Here is a 16993-nt window from a genome sequence, read left to right as displayed (position 1 = left end):
GTGTCCTGTTAAGGTCAATAAGGAGAGGAGAGGTGTCCTGTTAAGGTCAATATGGAGAGGAGAGGTGTCCTGTTAAGGTCAATAAGGAGAGGTGAGGTGTCCTGTTAAGGTCATTAAGGAGAGGAGAGGTGTCCTGTTAAGGTCAATATGGAGAGGAGAGGTGTCCTGTTAAGGTCAATAAGGAGAGGAGAGGTGTTCTGTTAAGGTCAATAAGGAGAGGTGTCCTGTTAAGGTCAATAAGGAGAGGAGAGATGTTCTGTTAAGGTCAATAAGGAGAGGTGAGGTGTCCTGTTAAGGTCAATAAGGAGAGGAGAGGTGTCCTGTTAAGGTCAATAAGGAGAGGAGAGGTGTTCTGTTAAGGTCAATAAGGAGAGGTGAGGTGTCCTGTTAAGGTCATTAAGGAGAGGAGAGGTGTCCTGTTAAGGTCAATAAGGAGAGGTGTCCTGTTAAGGTCAATAAGGAGAGGAGAGGTGTCCTGTTAAGGTCAATAAGGAGAGGTGTCCTGTTAAGGTCAATAAGGAGAGGTGAGGTGTCCTGTTAAGGTCATTAAGGAGAGGAGAGATGTTCTGTTAAGGTCAATAAGGAGAGGAGAGGTGTCCTGTTAAGGTCAATAAGGAGAGGTGAGGTGTCCTGTTAAGGTCAATAAGGAGAGGTGAGGTGTCCTGTTAAGGTCAATAAGGAGAGGAGAGGTGTCCTGTTAAGGTCAATAAGGAGAGGAGAGGTGTTCTGTTAAGGTCAATAAGGAGAGGTGAGGTGTCCTGTTAAGGTCAATAAGGAGAGGAGAGGTGTCCTGTTAAGGTCAATAAGGAGAGGAGAGGTGTTCTGTTAAGGTCATTAAGGAGAGGAGAGGTGTTCTGTTAAGGTCATTAAGGAGAGGAGAGGTGTCCTGTTAAGGTCAATAAGGAGAGGTGTCCTGTTAAGGTCAATAAGGAGAGGAGAGATGTTCTGTTAAGGTCAATAAGGAGAGGTGAGGTGTCCTGTTAAGGTCATTAAGGAGAGGAGAGGTGTCCTGTTAAGGTCAATAAGGAGAGGTGAGGTGTTCTGTTAAGGTCAATAAGGAGAGGTGTCCTGTTAAGGTCAATAAGGAGAGGAGAGGTGTCCTGTTAAGGTCAATAAGGAGAGGAGAGGTGTTCTGTTAAGGTCAATAAGGAGAGGTGAGGTGTCCTGTTAAGGTCAATAAGGAGAGGAGAGGTGTTCTGTTAAGGTCAATAAGGAGAGGTGAGGTGTCCTGTTAAGGTCAATAAGGAGAGGAGAGGTGTTCTGTTAAGGTCAATAAGGAGAGGAGAGGTGTTCTGTTAAGGTCAATAAGGAGAGGAGAGGTGTTCTGTTAAGGTCAATAAGGAGAGGAGAGGTGTCCTGTTAAGGTCAATAAGGAGAGGAGAGGTGTTCTGTTAAGGTCAATAAGGAGAGGAGAGGTGTTCTGTTAAGGTCAATAAGGAGAGGTGAGGTGTCCTGTTAAGGTCATTAAGGAGAGGAGAGGTGTCCTGTTAAGGTCAATAAGGAGAGGAGAGGTGTCCTGTTAAGGTCAATAAGGAGAGGAGAGGTGTTCTGTTAAGGTCAATAAGGAGAGGTGAGGTGTCCTGTTAAGGTCAATAAGGAGAGGAGAGGTGTCCTGTTAAGGTCAATAAGGAGAGGTGAGGTGTCCTGTTAAGGTCAATAAGGAGAGGAGAGGTGTCCTGTTAAGGTCAATAAGGAGAGGAGAGATGTTCTGTTAAGGTCAATAAGGAGAGGAGAGGTGTTCTGTTAAGGTCAATAAGGAGAGGTGAGGTGTCCTGTTAAGGTCAATAAGGAGAGGTGAGGTGTCCTGTTAAGGTCAATAAGGAGAGGAGAGGTGTCCTGTTAAGGTCAATAAGGAGAGGAGAGGTGTTCTGTTAAGGTCAATAAGGAGAGGAGAGGTGTTCTGTTAAGGTCAATAAGGAGAGGTGAGGTGTCCTGTTAAGGTCATTAAGGAGAGGAGAGGTGTCCTGTTAAGGTCAATAAGGAGAGGAGAGGTGTTCTGTTAAGGTCAATAAGGAGAGGTGTCCTGTTAAGGTCAATAAGGAGAGGAGAGGTGTTCTGTTAAGGTCAATAAGGAGAGGAGAGGTGTTCTGTTAAGGTCAATAAGGAGAGGTGAGGTGTCCTGTTAAGGTCATTAAGGAGAGGAGAGGTGTCCTGTTAAGGTCAATAAGGAGAGGTGAGGTGTTCTGTTAAGGTCAATAAGGAGAGGTGAGGTGTCCTTTTAAGGTCAATAAGGAGAGGAGAGATGTTCTGTTAAGGTCAATAAGGAGAGGTGAGGTGTCCTGTTAAGGTCAATAAGGAGAGGAGAGGTGTTCTGTTAAGGTCAATAAGGAGAGGAGAGGTGTCCTGTTAAGGTCAATAAGAAGAGGAGAGGTGTCCTGTTAAGGTCAATAAGGAGAGGAGAGGTGTCCTGTTAAGGTCAATATGGAGAGGAGAGGTGTCCTGTTAAGGTCAATAAGGAGAGGAGAGGTGTGTCCTGTTAAGGTCAATATGGAGAGGTGAGGTGTCCTGTTAAGGTCAATAAGAAGAGGAGAGGTGTCCTGTTAAGGTCAATAAGGAGAGGAGAGGTGTCCTGTTAAGGTCAATAAGGAGAGGAGAGGTGTTCTGTTAAGGTCAATAAGGAGAGGAGAGGTGTTCTGTTAAGGTCAATAAGGAGAGGAGAGGTGTTCTGTTAAGGTCAATAAGGAGAGGAGAGGTGTCCTGTTAAGGTCAATATGGAGAGGAGAGGTGTCCTGTTAAGGTCAATAAGGAGAGGAGAGGTGTTCTGTTAAGGTCAATAAGAAGAGGAGAGGTGTCCTGTTAAGGTCAATAAGGAGAGGTGAGGTGTCCTGTTAAGGTCAATAAGGAGAGGTGAGGTGTCCTGTTAAGGTCAATAAGAAGAGGAGAGGTGTCCTGTTAAGGTCAATAAGGAGAGGTGAGGTGTCCTGTTAAGGTCAATAAGAAGAGGAGAGGTGTCCTGTTAAGGTCAATAAGGAGAGGTGAGGTGTCCTGTTAAGGTCAATAAGGAGAGGAGAGGTGTCCTGTTAAGGTCAATAAGGAGAGGTGAGGTGTCCTGTTAAGGTCAATAAGGAGAGGAGAGGTGTCCTGTTAAGGTCAATAAGAAGAGGAGAGGTGTCCTGTTAAGGTCAATAAGGAGAGGTGAGGTGTCCTGTTAAGGTCAATAAGGAGAGGTGAGGTGTCCTGTTAAGGTCAATAAGAAGAGGAGAGGTGTCCTGTTAAGGTCAATAAGGAGAGGTGAGGTGTCCTGTTAAGGTCAATAAGGAGAGGAGAGGTGTCCTGTTAAGGTCAATAAGAAGAGGAGAGGTGTCCTGTTAAGGTCAATAAGGAGAGGTGAGGTGTCCTGTTAAGGTCAATAAGGAGAGGAGAGGTGTTCTGTTTAGGTCAATAAGGAGAGGTGAGGTGTTCTGTTAAGGTCAATATGGAGAGGAGAGGTGTCCTGTTAAGGTCAATAAGGAGAGGAGAGGTGTTCTGTTAAGGTCAATAAGGAGAGGAGAGATGTTCTGTTAAGGTCAATAAGGAGAGGAGAGGTGTTCTGTTAAGGTCAATAAGAAGAGGTGTCCTGTTAAGGTCAATAAGGAGAGGAGAGGTGTTCTGTTAAGGTCAATAAGGAGAGGAGAGGTGTCCTGTTAAGGTCAATAAGGAGAGGAGAGGTGTCCTGTTAAGGTCAATAAGGAGAGGAGAGGTGTTCTGTTAAGGTCAATAAGGAGAGGAGAGGTGTTCTGTTAAGGTCAATAAGGAGAGGAGAGGTGTTCTGTTAAGGTCAATAAGGAGAGGAGAGGTGTTCTGTTAAGGTCAATAAGGAGAGGAGAGGTGTTCTGTTAAGGTCAATAAGGAGAGGAGAGGTGTCCTGTTAAGGTCAATAAGGAGAGGAGAGGTGTCCTGTTAAGGTCAATAAGGAGAGGAGAGGTGTTCTGTTAAGGTCAATAAGGAGAGGAGAGGTGTCCTGTTAAGGTCAATAAGGAGAGGAGAGGTGTCCTGTTAAGGTCAATAAGGAGAGGAGAGGTGTTCTGTTAAGGTCAATAAGGAGAGGAGAGGTGTCCTGTTAAGGTCAATAAGGAGAGGAGAGGTGTCCTGTTAAGGTCAATAAGGAGAGGAGAGGTGTTCTGTTAAGGTCAATAAGGAGAGGAGAGGTGTCCTGTTAAGGTCAATAAGGAGAGGAGAGGTGTCCTGTTAAGGTCAATAAGGAGAGGAGAGGTGTTCTGTTAAGGTCAATAAGGAGAGGAGAGGTGTCCTGTTAAGGTCAATAAGGAGAGGAGAGGTGTCCTGTTAAGGTCAATAAGGAGAGGAGAGGTGTTCTGTTAAGGTCAATAAGGAGAGGAGAGGTGTCCTGTTAAGGTCAATAAGGAGAGGAGAGGTGTCCTGTTAAGGTCAATAAGGAGAGGAGAGGTGTCCTGTTAAGGTCAATAAGGAGAGGAGAGGTGTCCTGTTAAGGTCAATAAGAAGAGGAGAGGTGTCCTGTTAAGGTCAATAAGGAGAGGAGAGGTGTCCTGTTATTAAGGTCAATAAGAAGAGGAGAGGTGTCCTGTTAAGGTCAATAAGGAGAGGTGAGGTGTCCTGTTAAGGTCAATAAGGAGAGGAGAGGTGTCCTGTTAAGGTCAATAAGGAGAGGTGAGGTGTCCTGTTAAGGTCAATAAGGAGAGGAGAGGTGTCCTGTTAAGGTCAATAAGAAGAGGAGAGGTGTCCTGTTAAGGTCAATAAGGAGAGGTGAGGTGTCCTGTTAAGGTCAATAAGGAGAGGAGAGGTGTTCTGTTAAGGTCAATAAGGAGAGGTGAGGTGTCCTGTTAAGGTCAATAAGGAGAGGAGAGGTGTCCTGTTAAGGTCAATAAGAAGAGGAGAGGTGTCCTGTTAAGGTCAATAAGGAGAGGTGAGGTGTCCTGTTAAGGTCAATAAGGAGAGGAGAGGTGTTCTGTTTAGGTCAATAAGGAGAGGTGAGGTGTTCTGTTAAGGTCAATAAGGAGAGGAGAGGTGTCCTGTTAAGGTCAATAAGGAGAGGAGAGATGTTCTGTTAAGGTCAATAAGGAGAGGAGAGGTGTTCTGTTAAGGTCAATAAGAAGAGGTGTCCTGTTAAGGTCAATAAGGAGAGGAGAGGTGTCCTGTTAAGGTCAATAAGGAGAGGAGAGGTGTCCTGTTAAGGTCAATAAGGAGAGGAGAGGTGTCCTGTTAAGGTCAATAAGGAGAGGAGAGGTGTTCTGTTAAGGTCAATAAGGAGAGGAGAGGTGTTCTGTTAAGGTCAATAAGGAGAGGAGAGGTGTTCTGTTAAGGTCAATAAGGAGAGGAGAGGTGTTCTGTTAAGGTCAATAAGGAGAGGAGAGGTGTTCTGTTAAGGTCAATAAGGAGAGGAGAGGTGTCCTGTTAAGGTCAATAAGGAGAGGTGAGGTGTCCTGTTAAGGTCAATAAGGAGAGGAGAGGTGTTCTGTTAAGGTCAATAAGGAGAGGAGAGGTGTCCTGTTAAGGTCAATAAGGAGAGGTGAGGTGTCCTGTTAAGGTCAATAAGGAGAGGAGAGGTGTTCTGTTAAGGTCAATAAGGAGAGGAGAGGTGTCCTGTTAAGGTCAATAAGGAGAGGAGAGGTGTCCTGTTAAGGTCAATAAGGAGAGGAGAGGTGTCCTGTTAAGGTCAAGTTACGTAAACGGACCCAGACAGGATGAATGTCCTGAATACCAAAATGTTATGTTTGGGGGTAAATCCCGTGCAGCACATTGAGTACCACTCTCCATATTTTCAAGCGTTGTAATCGTTAAGGAATGGGGAGTTTTTCATGATAAACTAAAGAATCAGAACAGAACTAAGCACTGTCAACCTTAAACCTGGTTCAGTCTGCTTTCCACCAGACACGGGGAGATGAAGTCACCTTTCAGCAGGACAACAACCATAAAACACCAAATCTACTCTGGAGTAGAAGACAGTGAATATTCCTGAGTGGCCGAGTTACAGTTTTGACTTAAATCTACTTGAAAATCTATGGCAAGACCTGAAAATGGTTGTCTAGCAATGATCAACAACCTATTTGACAGAGCTTGAAGAATAAAATAATTTTAAAAATTATAGGCAATCCAGGTGTGACTGAATCCAGGTGTGACTTACCCAGAAAGAAACAGCTGTAATCTTTGCCAAAGGTACTTCTACAAAGTATTGACTGAGGATTTACTGATGTAAATTAGATTTCCTTATTTCATTTTCAATACATTTGCAACAATTTCTCCCCCCCCCCAAAATTACCTTTGTAGTCATGGGGTATTGTGTGTAGATGGGTGGCAACACTATCTATATTGAATTCAGGCTGTAACACAACACAATGTGGAATAGGTCAAGGGGTATGAATACTTTCTGAAGGCTCTGTAACTACTTCCGGGGTGTTTCAGTAGTCCGTTCTGGCAGCTAACCCCTCATCTGTCTACCCATGATGCTTTAGGGTCGGTGAAGCTGGTCTCTGAAGTATCCCAGCGTATCCAGGACAACGCCCGCAGCCATGACAACCACCTGCAGCTTCGGCGGGTGCAGAGACTGCTGAAGGGGAGAAAGACGAAGGTGGTATCTCCAGGTTGGTTCTGATTCTAAACTGCTGAAGGAGAGAAAGACCAAGGTGGTAGATCCAGGTTGGTTCTGATTCTAAACTGCTGAAGGAGAGAAAGACCAAGGTGGTAGATCCAGGTTGGTTCTGATTCTAAACTGCTGAAGGAGAGAAAGACCACGGTGGTAGATCCAGGTTGGTTCTGATTCTAAACTGCTGAAGGAGAGAAAGACCAAGGTGGTTTCTCCAGGTTGGTTCTGATTCTAAACTGCTGAAGGGGAGAAAGACCAAGGTGGTAGATCCAGGTTGGTTCTGATTCTAAACTGCTGAAGGAGAGAAAGACCAAGGTGGTAGATTCTGATTCTGATTACATTCCTCTCTCTCTTACTCTTACACACTCGCGCTACCCCTCTCACGCGCTACCCCTTTCACGCGCTACCCCTTTCACGCGCTACCCCTTTCACGCGCTACCCCTCTCACGCGCTACCCCTCTCACGCGCTACCCCTCTCACGCGCTACCCCTCTCACGCTCTACCCCTCTCACGCTCTACCCCTCTCACGCTCTACCCCTCTCACGCTCTACCCCTCTCACGCTCTACCCCTCTCACGCTCTACCCCTCTCACGCTCTACCCCTCTCACGCTCTACCCCTCTCACTCTCTACCCCTCTCACTCTCTACCCCTCTCACTCTCTACCCCTCTCACTCTCTACCCCTCTCACGCTCTACCCCTCTCAAGCGCTACCCCTCTCACTCTCTACCCCTCTCACTCTCTACCCCTCTCTCTCTCTTTCAATTCAAAGTGCTTTATTGCTGTCGTGACTTTACTTTCATTAATCTGATGACTGTTATTCATTTAATCAGCTAAATATGTTTAATTGTTACCCTATTTTAAATTAATCATAACAGTTAATTCATTAGGATTTGAGGCACCACGGAAGAGTTACCATCTCCAGAATTAAACTCTAGAAGATATATCTATATATCATTGATAAACAGTCATCTGATTAATCATTACCTCATATCATCATTCTGACCAGTCATCTGATTAATCATTACCTCATATCATCATTCTGACCAGTCATCTGATTAATCATTACCTCATATCATCATTCTGACCAGTCATCTGATTAATCATTAACTCATATCATCATTCTGACCAGTCATCTGATTAATCATTACCTCATATCATCATTCTGACCAGTCATCTGATTAATCATTACCTCATATCATCATTCTGACCAGTCATCTGATTAATCATTACCTCATATCATCATTCTGACCAGTCATCTGATTAATCATTACCTCATATCATCATTCTGACCAGTCATCTGATTAATCATTAACTCATCATCATCATTCTGACCAGTCATCTGATTAATCATTAACTCATCATCATCATTCTGACCAGTCATCTGATTAATCATTACCTCATATCATCATTCTGACCAGTCATCTGATTAATCATTACCTCATATCATCATTCTGACCAGTCATCTGATTAATCATTACCTCATATCATCATTCTGACCAGTCATCTGATTAATCATTACCTCATATCATCATTCTGACCAGTCATCTGATTAATCATTACCTCATATCATCATTCTGACCAGTCATCTGATTAATCATTACCTCATATCATCATTCTGACCAGTCATCTGATTAATCATTACCTCATATCATCATTCTGACCAGTCATCTGATTAATCATTACCTCATATCATCATTCTGACCAGTCATCTGATTAATCATTACCTCATATCATCATTCTGACCAGTCATCTGATTAATCATTACCTCATATCATCATTCTGACCAGTCATCTGATTAATCATTACCTCATATCATCATTCTGACCAGTCATCTGATTAATCATTACCTCATATCATCATTCTGACCAGTCATCTGATTAATCATTACCTCATATCATCATTCTGACCAGTCATCTGATTAATCATTACCTCATATCATCATTCTGACCAGTCATCTGATTAATCATTACCTCATATCATCATTCTGACCAGTCATCTGATTAATCATTACCTCATATCATCATTCTGACCAGTCATCTGATTAATCATTACCTCATATCATCATTCTGACCAGTCATCTGATTAATCATTACCTCATATCATCATTCTGACCAGTCATCTGATTAATCATTACCTCATATCATCATTCTGACCAGTCATCTGATTAATCATTACCTCATATCATCATTCTGACCAGTCGTCTGATTAATCATTACCTCATATCATCATTCTGACCAGTCGTCTGATTAATCATTACCTCATATCATCATTCTGACCAGTCGTCTGATTAATCATTACCTCATATCATCATTCTGACCAGTCGTCTGATTAATCATTACCTCATATCATCATTCTGACCAGTCATCTGATTAATCATTACCTCATATCATCATTCTGACCAGTCATCTGATTAATCATTACCTCATATCATCATTCTGACCAGTCGTCTGATTAATCATTACCTCATATCGTAACCTTGGATCTGCAGAAACCCCAGCCTTACTTATGATTCAGTACTACACACATTGGTTAAATTATTTGCTAACTAAATAATAACACAGAATAAACATACACCCTTTACATGAGACAAAGGTCCCTAGTGGATTGACAAAATATGGCGGCTTGTACACATCGACATGGAGAGGGGGGAGAGAGAGAGAGACAGAAAAATACACTTATCGTTGATACATTTCAGAACTATTCTCACATTAATCATATCGTTTGCACACGAACCGCCGCCTGTTTTGGAAAAATAAATCGTGGATGTATTTACGCGTGAATGCCTTTGTTCGACGTTGATCTGTCGGAACCAGCCTTCCTTAGGAAAGTTGTTGGCCTTTCAGCAGGACGCTTGTGTGGTTCTGATTGTCCCGTCTTCTACTGTTGTTCAGTCAGGAAGATAGCTAGCCAGCCGTGTTGACGGTTCTCATTGGTGATGAGCGTAGTAGGATAGTCTCACATAGATTCGCTTTTTCTAGATATTTGACTCGAGACCGCTAATCAGCTGTACCGATGATTGTCTTAGAGGGGAGTTTGTTTTCCGCCTCGTGTCGGTGTTCAGGAGTCTGACCACTTTGGACATGAGCTGCAGCTCGCCGTCTTTGTGGTCTAAAGGAAGGTGGGTTTATTTCTTCACCTCGTGTTGAGGTTTCAAAGTTCCAACCAGTTCAAACGTGTAGCTCCCGCCTCACGTTTCCTGGTCTGAAGGTTTATTTCTCTCCCATGCCTTTGTGGTGAAAAGGAGTCAGTTCCATCAGTCTGACACGCTCTCTGACCTCACTCGGGGCGTGGCTACTAACTTTGAACAGTTCGTAGGAGATAGATTTCTCTTATACCTCCTAACATCACATTCATATCTTAACAAAAATACTTTCATCATTCTTTCATATTTCATATGCAACGTTAACCTTTCTAGGGCAGGGGTTCTGCTAGCGGAACACCGACAACATTTCGCTGAAAAGGCAGCCCGCGAAATTCATTTATTTTTATTTTTAATATAGAACTTTCACACATTAACAAGTCCAATACAGCAAATGAAAGATAAACATCTTGTTAATCTACCCATGGTGTCCGATTTCAAAAATGATTTACAGCGAAAGCACAACATATGATTATGTTAGGTCAGAGCCAAGTCACAAAAACACACAGCCATTTTTTCGGCCAACGATAGGAGTCACAAAAAGCAGAAATAAAGATAGAATTAATCACTAACCTTTGATGATCTTCATCAGATGACACTCATAGAACATGTTTTGTTCGATAATGTGCATATTTATATAAAAGAATCTCAGTTTACATTGGCGCGTTACGTGCAGTAACGTTTTGATTCCAAAACATCCGGTGATTTTGCAGAAATACTCATAATAAACATTGATAAAAGATGCAAGTGTTATTCACAGAATTAAAGATAAACTTATCCTCTATGCAACCGCTGTGTCAGATTTCAAAAAAACTTTCCGGAAAAAATAATAATCTGAGAACGGCACTCAGAACCCAAAATAGCCAAAAAAATAGCCGCCATTTTGGCGTCAACAGAAGCTACAAAAAACACTATAAATATTAACTTACCTTTGATCATCTTCATCAGAAGGCACTCCCAGGATTCCCAGTTCGACAATAAATGACTGATTTGTTCCATAAAGTTCCATAAAGCCCATCATTTAGCCACTTGTTGTTAGCATGTTCAGCCCAGTAATCCATCTTCATGAGGCACGAGAACTTCCTCCAGACAAAAACTCAAAAAAGTTCCGTTACAGGTCGTAGAAACAAGTCAAATGATGTACAGTGGGGAGAACAAGTATTTGATACACTGCCGATTTTGCAGGTTTTCCTACTTACAAAGCATGTAGAGGTCTGTAATTTTTATCATAGGTACACTTCAACTGTGAGAGACGGAATCTAAAACAAAAATCCAGAAAATCACATTGTATGATTTTTAAGTAATTCCTTTGCATTTTATTGCATGACATAAGTATTTGATACATCAGAAAAGCAGAACTTAATATTTGGTACAGAAACCTTTTTTTGCAATTACAGAGATCATACGTTTCCTGTAGTTCTTGACCAGGTTTGCACACACTGCAGCAGGGATTTTGGCCCACTCCTCCATACAGACCTTCTCCAGATCCTTCAGGTTTCGGGGCTGTCGCTGGGCAATACGGAATTTCAGCTCCCTCCAAAGATTTTCTATTGGATTCAGGTCTGGAGACTGGCTAGACCACTCCAGGACCTTGAGATGCTTCTTACGGAGCCACTCCTTAGTTGCCCTGGCTGTGTGTTTCGGGTCGTTGTCATGCTGGAAGACCCAGCCACGACCCATCTTCAATGCTCTTACTGAGGGAAGGAGGTTGTTGGCCAAGATCTCGCGATACATGGCCCCATCCATCCTCCCCTCAATACGGTGCAGTCGTCCTGTCCCCTTTGCAGAAAAGCAGCCCCAAAGAATGATGTTTCCACCTCCATGCTTCACGTTTGGGATGGGTTCTTGGGGTTGTACTCATCCTTCTTCTTCCTCCAAACACAGCGAGTGGAGTTTAGACCAAAAAGTTATATTTTTGTCTCATCAGACCACATGATCTTCTCCCATTCCTCCTCTGGATCATCCAGATGGTCATTGGCAAACTTCAGACGGGCCTGGACATGCGCTGGCTTGAGCAGGGGGACCTTGCGTGCGCTGCAGGATTTTAATCCATGACGGCGTAGTGTGTTACTAATGGTTTTCTTTGAGACTGTGGTCCCAGCTCTCTTCAGGTCATTGACCAGGTCCTGCCGTGTAGTTCTGGGCTGATCCCTCACCTTCCTCATGATCATTGATGCCCCACGAGGTGATATCTTGCATGGAGCCCCAGACCGAGGGTGATTGACCGTCATCTTGAACTTCTTCCATTTTCTAATAATTGCGCCAACAGTTGTTGCCTTCTCACCAAGCTGCTTGCCTATTGTCCTGTAGCCCATCCCAGCCTTGTGCAGGTCTACAATTTTATCCCTGATGTCCTTACACAGCTCTCTGGTCTTGGCCATTGTGGAGAGGTTGGAGTCTGTTTGATTGAGCGTGTGGACAGGTGTCTTTTATACAGGTAACGAGTTCAAACAGGTGCAGTTAATACAGGTAATGAGTGGAGAACAGGAGGGCTTCTTAAAGAAAAACTAACAGGTTTGTGAGAGCCGGAATTCTTACTGGTTGGAAGGTGATCAAATACTTATGTCTTGCAATAAAATGCAAATTAATTACTTAAAAATCATACAATGTGATTTTCTGGATTTTTGTTTTAGATTCCGTCTCTCACAGTTGAAGTGTACCTATGATAAAAATTACAGACCTCTACATGCTTTGTAAGTAGGAAAACCTGCAAAATCGGCAGTGTATCAAATACTTGTTCTCCCCCCTGTATATAGAAGAGGGTGATGCTCAAACTGAATCCCTGTCTCACCCCACGGCCCCGTGGGAAGAAGTGCATCCCTGTCTCACCCCACGGCCCCGTGGGAAGAAGTGAATCCCTGTCTCACCCCACGGCCCCGTGGGAAGAAGTGCATCCCTGTCTCACCCCACGGCCCCGTGGGAAGAAGTGCATCCCTGTCTCACCCCACGGCCCCGTGGGAAGAAGTGCATCCCTGTCTCACCCCACGGCCCCGTGGGAAGAAGTGCATCCCTGTCTCACCCCACGGCCCCGTGGGAAGAAGTGCATCCCTGTCTCACCCCACGGCCCCGTGGGAAGAAGTGCATCCCTGTCTCACCCCACGGCCCCGTGGGAAGAAGTGCATCCCTGTCTCACCCCACGGCCCCGTGGGAAGAAGTGCATCCCTGTCTCACCCCACGGCCCCGTGGGAAGAAGTGCATCCCTGTCTCACCCCACGGCCCCGTGGGAAGAAGTGCATCCCTGTCTCACCCCACGGCCCCGTGGGAAGAAGTGCATCCCTGTCTCACCCCACGGCCCCGTGGGAAGAAGTGCATCCCTGTCTCACCCCACGGCCCCGTGGGAAGAAGTGCATCCCTGTCTCACCCCACGGCCCCGTGGGAAGAAGTGCATCCCTGTCTCACCCCACGGCCCCGTGGGAAGAAGTGCATCCCTGTCTCACCCCACGGCCCCGTGGGAAGAAGTGCATCCCTGTCTCACCCCACGGCCCCGTGGGAAGAAGTGCATCCCTGTCTCACCCCACGGCCCCGTGGGAAGAAGTGCATCCCTGTCTCACCCCACGGCCCCGTGGGAAGAAGTGCATCCCTGTCTCACCCCACGGCCCCGTGGGAAGAAGTGCATCCCTGTCTCACCCCACGGCCCCGTGGGAAGAAGTGCATCCCTGTCTCACCCCACGGCCCCGTGGGAAGAAGTGCATCCCTGTCTCACCCCACGGCCCCGTGGGAAGAAGTGCATCCCTGTCTCACCCCACGGCCCCGTGGGAAGAAGTGCATCCCTGTCTCACCCCACGGCCCCGTGGGAAGAAGTGCATCCCTGTCTCACCCCACGGCCCCGTGGGAAGAAGTGCATCCCTGTCTCACCCCACGGCCCCGTGGGAAGAAGTGCATCCCTGTCTCACCCCACGGCCCCGTGGGAAGAAGTGCATCCCTGTCTCACCCCACGGCCCCGTGGGAAGAAGTGCATCCCTGTCTCACCCCACGGTCCCGTGGGAAGAAGTGCATCCCTGTCTCACCCCACGGCCCCGTGGGAAGAAGTGCATCCCTGTCTCACCCCACGGCCCCGTGGGAAGAAGTGAATTCCTTTTTTAACTGCACACTTGTTTGTGTACCTGTCTCTTTCTCTGCTATTCTCTCTCTACTTCTCTACCTTTCTCCTCTCTTGTGCTACTTCTCTACCGCTCTCTTTACCTCTATCTCTCTGTCTCTCTCTCTCTCTCTCTCTCTCTCTCTCTGTGTCAGCTGTGGGCACTTGGTGAGAAGAGTGGTAGTTTAATAGGGAGAGATGTATCACTTAAATCAATATAACATTTGTGATTTTGTAGGGATATTTTAATCAGATCTCAACATGCTAATTGGACCCAATACCAGATCCAGTCTTGGCCCTAATTGGTCGGGAGCGAGTGGGCCTTCCCTTTCTCCTGGATTCTCTCTTTTTCATTCCCCCTTTCTTATGTATTTCTCTTTCTACTTGTGGAGTGGTGTCCCTCTTCTCCACCTCCTCTCCTGTCCTCACCTCTCTCCTCCTCTCCCTCTCCTGTCCTCCCCTCTCCTCCTCCTGTCCTCCCCTCTCTCCTCCCCTCCTGTCCTCCCCTCCCCTCTCTCCTCCTCCTGTCTCTCCTCCTCCTCTCCTCCTCTCCACTCCTCTCCCCTCCTGTCCTCCCCTCTATTCCTCCCCCCTCCTGTCCTCCCCTCTCCTGTCCTCACCTCTCTCCTCCTCTCCCTCTCCTGTCCTCCCCTCTCCTCCTCCTGTCCTCCTCCTGTCCTCCACTCTCTCCTCCTCCTGTCCTCCCCTCTCTCGTCCTCCCCTCTCTCCTCCTCCTGTCCTCCCCTCTCTCCTCCTCCTCCCCTCCTGTCCTCCCCTCCTCCTCTCCTCTCCCCTCCTGTCCTCCCCTCCTCCTCTCCCCTCCTCCTCTCCCCTCCTGTCCTCCCCGCTCCTCCTGTCCTCCCACCTCCTCCTGTCCTCCCCTCTCCTCCTCCCCCTTCCTGTCCTCCCCTCTCCTCCTCCCCCCTCCTGTCCTCCCCTCTATTCCTCCCCTCCCCTCTATTCCTCCCCTCCTGTCCTCCCCTCTATTCCTCCCCTCCTGTCCTCCCCTATCCCCCCTCTCTCCTCCTGTCCTCCCCTCTCTCCTCCACCTCTCCTCCTCACTCCTGTCCTCCCCTCTCTCCTCCACCTCTCCTCCTCTCCCCTCCTGTCCTCCCCTCTCTCCTCCCCTCCTGTCTCCTCCATTTCTTCTCCTCCTATCCTGTCCTCTCCTACTCCTCTCCCCTCCTATCCTCTCCCCTCCTATCCGCTCCTCTTCTCCTCCCGAGGGAGTGTTCCACATGTAGAAGCAACAACAGAGAAACGTCCTCCTCGTGCCTCCCTCACCCTGCCTGTCCTCGTGCCTCCCTCACCCTGCCTGTCCTCGTGCTTCCCTCACCCTGCCTGTCCTCTCCTCCCTCACCCTGCCTGTCCTCTCCTCCCTCACCCTGCCTGTCCTCGTGCCTCCCTCACCCTGCCTGTCTCCCAACGGACCAATTACAGACTCATCTAGTGGACCGGCACATGAAAAGGAAGCTGTGTGTATATGAACAGACACACACACACACAAACGTGTATGTGTCTATGGACACTTCTGTGTCTTTTATGTGTGTGTGTGTGTACTTAGCACAAAGGGTGTTCGGGGGGCAGCCATAAGCATGGCTGTGAATAGCTAGTGAGCAGCAGGTCTCTTCCTCCGTCCTCTTCCTCTCTCCCCTCCTGTCCTCTCCTCCTCCTAATGTCCTCCTCCTGTCATCTCTTCCTCCTCCTCCTCCTCTCTCCCCTCCTAATCATGGCTGTGAATAGCTAGTGAGCAGCAGATCTCTCTGTTCGTGTGGAGGAGGAGGTTCATCTCATCCGTAGTTCTCAGGCCCCTTTCAACTCTCTACTGAGCCTCTTCTCTCTCTTTCAGCCAATCAGGTCTGAATCCTTCCTGACTAACATCAAGACGAGCACCAGTCTGTCTCAGCCCCTCCCTCACAGTCCCACTCCCCCCCCCCCCCCCCCCAGCCCTCAAAGCCTCTCCTTCTTCCCCAGCACTTCTACTGTGACCAGCAGAAAGACTAGCTGCTTCTCCAGTGATGTGTCCTAAATTACACCCCTACATAGTGTTTAACCAGAGGTGGAGGAGGTAGAGAGAGAGATGGAGGAGCCCCTGGATCATATTGAGTAGCCCATCAGATGAGGTGGTAGCCAGGCAGAGAGAGATGGAGCCCCTGGATCATATTGAGTAGCCCATCAGATGAGGTGGTAGCCAGGCAGAGAGAGATGGAGCCCCTGGATCATATTGAGTAGCCCATCAGATGAGGTGGTAGCCAAGCAGAGAGAGATGGAGCCCCTGGATCATATTGAGTAGCCCATCAGATGAGGTGGTAGCCAGGCAGAGAGAGATGGAGCCCCTGGATCATATTGAGTAGCCCATCAGATGAGGTGGTAGCCAGGCAGAGAGAGATGGAGCCCCTGGATCATATTGAGTAGCCCATCAGATGAGGTGGTAGCCAGGCAGAGAGAGATGGAGCCCCTGGATCATATTGAGTAGCCCATCAGATGAGGTGGTAGCCAAGCAGAGAGAGATGGAGCCCCTGGATCATATTGAGTAGCCCATCAGATGAGGTGGTAGCCAGGCAGAGAGAGATGAAGCCCCTGGATCATATTGAGTTGTCCAGCAAAAGATAAGGAGGCTGATTGTGAGATAAGAATTAAGAAGAGAGGAATCAATGAGACATCGATACCACAGACAGTCTGGCTGGACGGGGTTAGAGGGGGGGGTAGAGAAGGTGGGGGCTGGAGAGGTGGATGAAACAACTCAGGAACGATCCAGTACCTAACCTGAAACAACTCAGGAACGATCCCGTACCTAACCTGAAACAACTCAGGAACGATCCCGTACCTAACCTGAAACAACTCAGGAACGATCCCGTACCTAACCTGAAACAACTCAGGAACGATCCCGTACCTAACCTGAAACAACTCAGGAACGATCCAGTACCTAACCTGAAACAACTCAGGAACGATCCCGTACCTAACCTGAAACAACTCAGGAACGATCCCGTACCTAACCTGAAACAACTCAGGAACGATCCCGTACCTAACCTGAAACAACTCAGGAACGATCCCGTACCTAACCTGAAACATCTCAGGAACGATCCAGTACCTGACCTGAAACAACTCAGGAACGATCCAGTACCTAACCTGAAACAACTCAGGAACGATCCCGTACCTAACCTGAAACAACTCAGGAACGATCCCGTACCTAACCTGAAACAACTCAGGAACGATCCCGTACCTAACCTGAAACAAC

The 16993-nt window shown here is 47.0% G+C and overlaps 1 protein-coding gene across 2 annotated transcripts in view; it reads left to right on the top strand.

Moving 5' to 3' along the window:
- Positions 1 to 16993, top strand: part of arhgef39 (Rho guanine nucleotide exchange factor (GEF) 39) — a 133603-nt gene that overhangs the window by 78075 nt on the left and 38535 nt on the right. For both annotated transcript variants that reach the window (XR_011666768.1, XM_071331537.1), the window contains exon 7: positions 6408 to 6536. Coding sequence is in view for 1 of the 2 variants with exons in the window: in XM_071331537.1 (XP_071187638.1) it covers positions 6408 to 6536 (129 nt within the window). In the remaining variant the exon portion in view is untranslated. The remainder of the gene's footprint in view (positions 1 to 6407; positions 6537 to 16993) is intronic.

Source organism: Salvelinus alpinus, chromosome 11, assembly GCF_045679555.1.
Source record: "Salvelinus alpinus chromosome 11, SLU_Salpinus.1, whole genome shotgun sequence".
Lineage (NCBI taxonomy): Eukaryota > Metazoa > Chordata > Actinopteri > Salmoniformes > Salmonidae > Salvelinus > Salvelinus alpinus.
Note: the sequence above shows the minus strand (reverse complement) of the source record. Positions and strands in the feature narration are given on the sequence as shown.